This window comes from Trichosurus vulpecula, chromosome 8 (genome assembly GCF_011100635.1).
Source record: "Trichosurus vulpecula isolate mTriVul1 chromosome 8, mTriVul1.pri, whole genome shotgun sequence".
Taxonomy (NCBI): Eukaryota; Metazoa; Chordata; class Mammalia; order Diprotodontia; family Phalangeridae; genus Trichosurus; species Trichosurus vulpecula.
In genome coordinates this window covers 31,314,257-31,323,108 of record NC_050580.1, presented here as the reverse complement: position 1 = coordinate 31,323,108, position 8,852 = coordinate 31,314,257, and the positions used below count along the sequence as shown (strand labels likewise).

General features: G+C 43.2%; 1 protein-coding gene across 1 annotated transcript; it reads left to right on the top strand.

Moving 5' to 3' along the window:
* Nucleotides 1-8,088: 8,088 nt before the first annotated feature.
* ATOH7 (atonal bHLH transcription factor 7) lies at nt 8,089-8,544 on the top strand. The gene has a single exon (XM_036734347.1). It carries the CDS (start codon nt 8,089-8,091, stop codon nt 8,542-8,544), a length of 456 nt encoding a protein of 151 aa, XP_036590242.1.
* The last annotated feature ends 308 nt before the right edge of the window (nt 8,545-8,852 follow it).

Sequence of the window (8,852 nt, the reverse complement as noted above, 5' to 3'; positions counted from 1 at the left end):
ACTGAAGAAGATAAATCCTGACTATAAAGGAAGAGGAGTGGAGCATGAGCGAGGATGTGAAAATGGAACCATCCTGACATATATAAAAGCTGTTCTTCCCACAAGGACCCTGGGAACTTCCCTCTAGTCTGGTGGATAATGCTGTTTACCGCTGCTGTGGCTGTGTAAGACCAATAATACCAGCACACAGAACGGCTGCTAGCACAGCTTATTTGATCTGCTTTTCTAAGGAAAGCAACTTTAAGGGGTTGACAATCTCATTTTAATCAAACATACATATATCATTCACTTAGTTCAGGAGGAAAAGCCAGCACCCTGAACTTCAGAGACAATACAAAAAAAAATTACAAACAGAAAATATCAGCAGATCAAATAACACGATTCAAGAGACAGGCTTTGTCTGATCAAGACATCACATACATAGTTACCAAAAAGAGAAGCACCCATATCTGGGTTTTCTTCAAAGCTGGGGGGCTACAGCGGCTACCCAGAGTCTCCACACCAACACTCTTCCAATGTGTGAGAGCCCACAAAGACAAAACGCCAACCTCTGAGTTTATATACCCTGTTCAGGGTCAAAAGGCATCACAACCATGCAACTCAAACTCACATGACCTAAAAGCTTCTTCAGGGTCAAAGGGCATCACAAACATGCAACTCAAACCCATGTGAACTAGGCTTTCCCTCGAGATAAGCAGGTCATTAAAGACTCCCCATTTAATCAAAGAAACAAAGGCCAGTCTCCTCCAAGGCACTTGATTACATAAGTGCTCCAAAAGAGAAAACAGTTAAAAAAAAAGTCCCACCCTGCTTAACCTTACAGCTGCCCTTCTCCATCCCCCAGGTTGCCATTTATAGGCTAAACCAGATGGTGGGGGTTACTCCTACACACACTAGGGTTGCGGTACTCTGAAAGGCTGAAGGCTCTAACTAACCCTCACTTAGTGGCCACACCTCCCTGACTGAAGATTCCTTGGTTGGACCAGTTCTCATATTTTAGGAGTATCTTGATCTCAGATTCTTTTCCAGGCATGCAAAATCTACAGCCGGTCTCCATACTTTGTCCTAAGAGCCCATTCAGTTTGTATTCCTGTCTCTCAATAGAAGGCCAACCCACTTTTTGGAGCAGCTAGATAGTACAGTGGATAAAACACTGGTTCTGGAGTAATGAGGATGTGAGTTCAAATCTAGTTTTAGACATTTACTAGCTGTGTGACCCTGGGCAAGTCACTTAACCCTGATTGCTTTAAAAAAAAAACCCAAAACAACCTCATGGGAAGATCTACCTTGCTCCAAAGCCTCCCAGCCTAGTTCATCTAGACTTGAGATCTTTCTCCAGAAAAGGGGATCCCCCTTTCATTCTTATCCTCTCCCTAGATTTGAAGAAGCAAAATGCATCTGGTGGTTTGCATTTGTGTTGGTCCACATCCTTATCCCATGTTCAAAGCTTAGAAATGAAACTATTATGGAAGTGAATGTTGAAAACTAAACATAAATAAATTAACTTATAAAAAAGAAATGAAACTGGACATTTAAGAAAGGGGATGACTGAAATCGCCAGCTGCCCTTTTCAAACAACCTGGGGATAGACAGAAAGAACAGGAAGTCAAGGAAGGTAAATAATCCATAGGAACATTCTGTTTCTGCCCCTTGAGAGGGAAGGGGGTAGGAGGAGTGTGGAGCCATCTTTCTTTAGATTTCATAGACAATGATTGCCTTGGTTTGTGCCAGCTAGATGACTGCTCTCTGCTCTCCAGGTGTCTGCACTCAACTCTTGTTTGTGATAACACCTGTTTCTCTTTCTTTGCCCCACAAGCCCCTTTGACCTCTAGGGCAGGGTTGGGGTGGACCCTGGAGATTTCAACCATGTGCAAGCCCACTAATCCTAGCAGGGCAGGTGCTTCAGCTCCTCAAGACTTCTGAGACCTTGCCCCTCTCTTGGCAGAGCCACAGCTAGGGTCCATCTGTAAAATGGGTATCTTATTGCTTGTGTGCCTACTTGATTGGGTTGTTATGAGGCTCAAATGAGACAAAGTTATTTATAAACCTTTGAGCGCTACACAAATGTCAGCTGTTTGTCCTTCTAGGTCCTCAGGAAACCTCCTCTTTCTTTCTTCTGGTGGTCACTTAATTGCCCATCAATGTCAATCAGAGCCACTCAGATTCCTAGGAATAGGCTGCCCCACTAAATTTTGCTGGGGCGCATTTTGAACACACATCTATTCAGGAGCATTCTCCTGGAGCCCACTGATAACTATACTTTCTCCAAGGTTACCAGTAATCTCCCGGAGGCCAAATCCAATGACCTTTTCCCAATTCTCATTCTCCTTGACCTCTCTGCAGCCCTTGGCATAGCTGATCACTCTCTTGTCCTCTCTTCTCTCTAGGGTTTGGGGATACCACTCTCTCCTGGTTCTCCTGACCACTCCTTCTCTAGAGGATCTTCCTCTAGATCATCCCCTGTAAATGTAGGAGTTCCTCAGGATTCTTAGGCCTTCTTCTCTTCTCCCTCTAGACTATTTCTCTTGATGATCTCATCAACTCCCATGAATTTAATGATCATCTGCATGCTGCTGCCTATCCTACTCCAATGTCTCTGCTGCCCTCCAATCCAACATCTCCAATCACCTTTCAGACATCTCATACTGGATGTCCAGTAGACATCTTGAGCTTAAAATGTGCAAAAGAGAACTTATTCTCTTTCCCTCTTAACCTTCCCCCTCCTACCTTCTCTATTACTGCAGAGGGCACCACCATCCTCCCAGTCCCTCAGTCTCACACCCTAGGGATCATCCTGGATTTCTCACCACCCATATCCAATATGGTGCCAAGGCCTGTCGATTTCACCTTTATAATATCTCTCAAATATGCCCCTTCTGATACTTGCTACAACTCTGGCACAGACTTTTATCACCTCACCTGAATTATTGCAATAGCCTCCTGGAGGGTCTGCCTGCCTTAACTTTCTCCGTACTCTAATTGATCCTCCTGTCAGTCCTTAAAGGGATTTTCTTAAAGCAGAGGCCTGATGATATCATCTCCCAGTCAATAAGCTTCAGGGGCTCCCTATTGCCTCCTGGAGCAAATACAGATTGCTTGGTTTGGCATCCAAAGCCCTCTATCACCTGCCCTTCTTACCTTTCCAGTCTTCTCACACCTTACTCCCTCTATGTACTCTTTGATCGAGGGACGCCGGCTATCAAGCATGAAGAAGACACTCCATCTCTTGGCTTTGACTATCCCCCATGCCTTCTCCACTCTGACTACTGACCTCCCTGACTTCCCTTAAGGTCCAAAAAAGATTCCACCTTTACAGGAAGCCTTCCCCGATCTGTCTTAATTCCAATGCTTCCTCTCTTTTAATGACTCCCTATTTTTCCTGTATATGATTTGCTTTGTGTATATTTGCATATTGTCTCTTTTAAAATAATTAATTTATTTGTAGTTTACAACATTCAGTTCCATAAGTTTTCAAGTTCCAAATTTTCTCCCCCTCCCTCTCTTTCCCACTCCCCCCTCCCAAGATGGTGTGCAATCCGATATAGGCTCTATATATACATTCACATTAAACATTGCATATTGTCTCATTAGATGGTGGGCTCCCTGAAGGCAGAGACTATCTTCGGCCTCTTTTTTTTTCATCCCCATGGCTCAGCACTGTACCTGGCACACAGTAAGCACTTAATAAATGTTTATTGAATTAAATTGAATTGAATTTCCATGCTGGAAAGAGTCTCAAATCTGTCAGTATTACACAGATGTTATCTAATCCTGCACATATACGTAAAAACCACAATTTCTCCACATATGGAGTAACAAAGATTCAGAGATTAAAGGATAATATTTTACAATAAATTTTCTTCTTTTATTATGAATTTCAGTATCAACAAACATGAGCATTCTACGAGAACATATACAGACTACTGTATACGAATCTGTGAGCTTCTGTTACTTACAGCTGACCAAATGCACTGCTTGAATCTGTTCCAAAATCTGACCTAAACTAATAATAGATTGCTGTTCTATACCTACTCCCAATACCATCTGGGCCGCTAGGTGGCACAGTGGACAGAGTGATGGCTTGGACTCAAGATCTGAGTTTAAATCTGACCTCAGATACCTACCAGTTGTGCGATCCTGGGAAAGTCACTTAACCTTGTTTGCCTCAGTTTCCTCACCTGTAAAATGAGCTGGAGAAGGAAATGGCAAACCACTCCGGTACCTTTGCCAAAAAAACCTCAAGTGGGGTCATGAAGAATCAGACACAACTGGAACAACGATACCTTCCAGTCCCCTCATTTTATAGATACTGGTATTTTTGGATGTTGTGTCTTGCCCAAGATAATGTAGGTCAGAATCAGGGGCAGGATTGGAACCTAGGCCCTTTTGTTTGTATCCAGTGTGGATCACAGACTAAGCACAGCTCCCTCCATCTGTGTTAGGCATTAGCTCACCAATTAAAGGACCTCCTTGCCATGCTCCAAGAACATCCTGAACGATGCCATACGTTCAAGGAGACCTCAGATGTGCCCTGATTTCAGGAATCAGCTTGGCCATTCAGATCAAGGTTATTAGATCATCAGCCAGCTCCTGCAACATCCTCTCCCAATCTCTTTTGGCCTTTCTTCTCCTTTGTGGTTTGAGAATATTCAAGCCCCATGTAAGTTCACTTTGGGGAGCCTCTGCCCATGTGGATAGGGCTCCGCTGCTGTCAAACTCAATAAACCCTGAGACAAGTTGATACCTGGGGTCGTACTCTTCCTTCATCACCCACACGATCAGACCAAACACTGATCTGAGTCAGAAGCCCTGACTCCTGGTCGGGCCGCTGCTCAAGCTCTGTGATTCTGACTCTGGCTCCCACTTGGGCCCATCCCTCCACTCAGGGCCTCTGTTTTCTCTTCTACAAAATGACGGAGCTCAGCTAGGATCCCCTTAAGGCCCCTTCCAGTGCTAACAATCTACCGTCTGTGGCCTCATCTAAGCCCAGAGGGGTCAAACTCACAGCCAGCAAAACTCCCTAGAGCAACCTGGACCAGATTAAAACGGCATTGGGAAAAGTTTGACTGAATAAATGCAAATAGAATTCAACAAAGAGAATATTAATTTGTGGTTTTCTAAGTCAATATGTGGCCTGCATGGATCCACTTTTAGTGGAGTTGGACACTACTGTTTAAACCCATAAGGACTTTGAGAGCCAGAATTCACGCCCCTTGTATGGCAGGGGTTCTTACTTAAGGGCCCAAGAACTTAAATTTTTTTTTTGATTACTGTATTTCAACATGATGGATAACCACATGTGTTTCATTTTATACATTTGACAACATGATCCTAAAAAGCATCCCTGGGCTTCACTAGCCTCCCAAGGGAATCAGTGACACTAAAAATGTCAGGAACCCTCACATACAGCCAGGTTCAGGGGATGGGATTGTGCTTCCCCTTGTTCTTCATATACTATTTCTGTTTCAAAGAAAGACATCTGATGACCTGGCCATGAAGGGGGCAGACATTTTAGACAAAAAATTCGGAACAGTCTCAAGGTAGCATCTGGCTTCCCTACCAAGTGATGTTCCCAGGATATGAGAGAGAGAGAGAGAGAGAGAGGGAGAGAGAGAGAGAGAGAGAGAGAGAGAAAGAGAGACAGAGACAGAGACAGAGACAGAGAGATGGAGACAGAGACAGAGAGACTGAGACAGAGACAGACAGACAGACAGACAGACAGACAGACACACACACACACACAGAGTTCCTATGAGATGAAAAGGATGATGAGGAACAATAAGAGTACCTGGCCAGAGTTCCACCAAACCCTGAGCCTCATGGTGCATAATTTGGTAGCAAAGTCCCAGCACGCTCCCCTCATAGCAGGACTGCCATGCTCCTCTCCTAGCAGCCACTGCACTGGCAGAAGCAGCCAGCCTGCATCCAACATCTGTTCGGCCAGAGTCCATTAATGTCCAATTGCATCCCCTTGTCTTCCTATTATTCAACTCCACTTCATTGTCAGGGTCTCAACCAGGGATTAATCAACTGTCCCCTTGGGAGGCAGGGACTCCAAAGTCACAGGGAGAACAATGTGTGTGTATGGTGGGGGGTGGGGCTCGAAGTCCTCAGGAAAAAGGCTCACAATTTGTAAGTGCTCATCGATAATTTAATTTAATGGCAAATCTGGATTCCATGCTGACATTTCAAAAGCAAGGAAAAAATGTCCAGTCTTTCTCCCCAAAGAATCCAGGAATCCTATGAAGATGAGTGTGGTGCCTGGTTTCTTTTCTTTTCACATTTTTTTCACTCATATTTTATTTTTTAATTGCATGTAAAAACAAATTTTAAGGTTTACTTTTAAAAATTTTGAGTTTCAAATTCCTTCCCTCCCTCCATCTTCACCCCCTTGTTGAGAGGTTCCTGGTTTCTTTAGAGCTCTCCACCATGTCAGGAATCAGAAACAAGCTGAGGGAAGATGAAATATGAAATTTAATTGTTTTTCCCCTATCAATTTCATGTTTTTGTTCTTTAATTAGCAAATTAAATATTGACTGTTCAAGGAGTATGGTCCAAACAAATGAAATTCCCAGGTAATTTTGACATGTTTTTTCCAGATGGATGGCTAATTATGAGTCTCATAAGTGAAAATGGAACTCTTTTTATAGCTTTAAAGAACTCATTCTAAACTTCCTAGAATGTAAACTATTTATAAATTAGGATGAAACACATTTGGGTAATGTGTATTACGATTTGCTTATACAGACTTTAAAATCACAAATTTAAATGTGATATCCATACCCAAAGTTCACATATGTATATTATTCATGAATTTGCATAATAAGAAATGAAGGACAAATGCTGAATTCATTTGCCTAGGGTTCAATGCAATCTATTAAGGATTAAATGAAAATGTTTATATGTGTGGTATATATTTTGAAATGCTATCAATATTTCTGGGAGAAAATGGGTATCAACATTCTTACAAGAAAATTTCTGTTTTGCAATTATATTAGTTAGAACCTTCTACTTTGTTCCCATTTATCTAATAGACTAATCAGAGGGTTCAATATGTCGGTTAAATAACCGACATCATTTGGACTGAGTTGCTTATTTTGTTAAAGTCAAATTTTCATTTACTGAAATGCTACCTAAATACATCACTCCCAAATCATCATCAGAGCAGACAACTTTTAAAATAATTATTAAAAAAAAGACTTTTGCTTAATTCTGGCTACAAATGCTGATGGCTGATACTGAAAATGATTATTCAAGGGGAAAGGTCGTTTTTGTTCTCTCCCCTGACTGTTTGTGATTCTTTTGGGGACAGCTAGGCTGCTCCAGATGGTGCGTTGTTAGGGCTGGACAGACATGGCTTTGGAGAGACTTCAACAGATGAAAGCAGTAATGTCAGGATTTTACCAGGATTTTTCCCCCCTCTCTCCCTGCAGTTCCCAGGGTAGGAAGGTGCTGAGATGGAAACAGGGGGACGCCAGCCCACCTGCTACCACCTGTTCAATCCTCCAGTCCTCTGCTATAAATTCTCCTCCTCCTCTCTCCAAGATATTGTTTGCTACTAAAGAAGAAGTGCGCTCTCTCTCTCTCTCTCTCTCTCTCTCTCTCTCTCTCTCTCTCTCTCTCTCTCTCTCTCTTTTCATGAAAGAATATATCCTACTGAAAAGTGACGCTTTCCTTGAGGACCCAAAAGGACCTCTAACCAAACAAACTGAATTTATTTCATGCCCGAAAGTACTACGGAGGAGAAAAAAAAAACCTTTGTGGTTTAGACTTGACTTTGGGAAGATGGAGTTCTATTCAGCATCTCAATTTCCCTTAAATTTAGGCAAGTGAAGAAACATCGAGCTAGAGATCCAGTTGGACAGAGCTTTGAGCTCTTGCCTTAAGACAGCAAATTCCTCTCCCGCAAATGAACTGCTTTTCTCCTAAGTTCCCTTCTTCATTGCTCAAGTGGGGCCACATTCAGAACAGGTAAAAACAGTTTGATCCCGAGAGAGAAGATTCCCTCGCCCATCACCTTCCCTAGTATTTTTTCTTTGCTGCCAAAACTTTGGGGGTGGGGGTGCTGCGCATCAGACTTTCTGAGGTATGAAATCCTGCAAACCAAATTCCCTGGATTCCAGTTTGGAATCCGAGCCCCAGTGCAAAGGTGGCATCGAGTGTGTGGGGAAGTGTGGCTCCGAAAGGATGGAGAACGCTGCCCGAAGAAGGCTGGCTGCCAACGCCAGGGAGAGGCGGCGGATGCAGGGGCTCAACACAGCTTTTGATCGCCTGAGAAAAGTGGTTCCCCAGTGGGGCCAAGATAAAAAGCTATCCAAGTATGAAACCCTGCAGATGGCCCTCAGTTACATCATGGCTCTGACCCGGATCCTGGCTGAAGCCGAGAGATACAGCACAGAGAGGGACTGGATCCATCTGCACTGCGAACACTTCAATCAGGACAGCTACCATGCACTCGTCGGACCCAAGCTGCCGGGTGAGAGTGAGCACTATGCCCAAAGACTCTTGGGCTATCAGCCTGAACACTTTCAAATGGCCAATTAAGGCCACTGGGTGCCTCCTCCTCATCTAATCATTGCTGGAAGCTAGCAGATCAGGCAAAAAGCCTGCGGGGTTTGGGGCTTTCCAGCTTCATTCCCTGAAGTGAATTCCTAGAAATAGATTTTGTTTGGGAAATGTTGCATCTCTAGAAGAAGGTTAGCATTTTATAACTTTTTTTTGAAGAGAGCTTATCAATCCAGAGGATTCCATAACCTTGTTTTTCTTCCCTCACTGACATTTATGTAGAATCGATAGAGCATAGAATCAATCTTTTGAATCATTTCATTGCTTGCTATGAAAATGTTAAGCGA

Bases quoted from the DNA above. Each gene is read 5' to 3' on its own strand.
- ATOH7 (XM_036734347.1), top strand. From the start codon at position 8,089: ATGAAATCCTGCAAACCAAATTCCCTGGATTCCAGTTTGGAATCCGAG.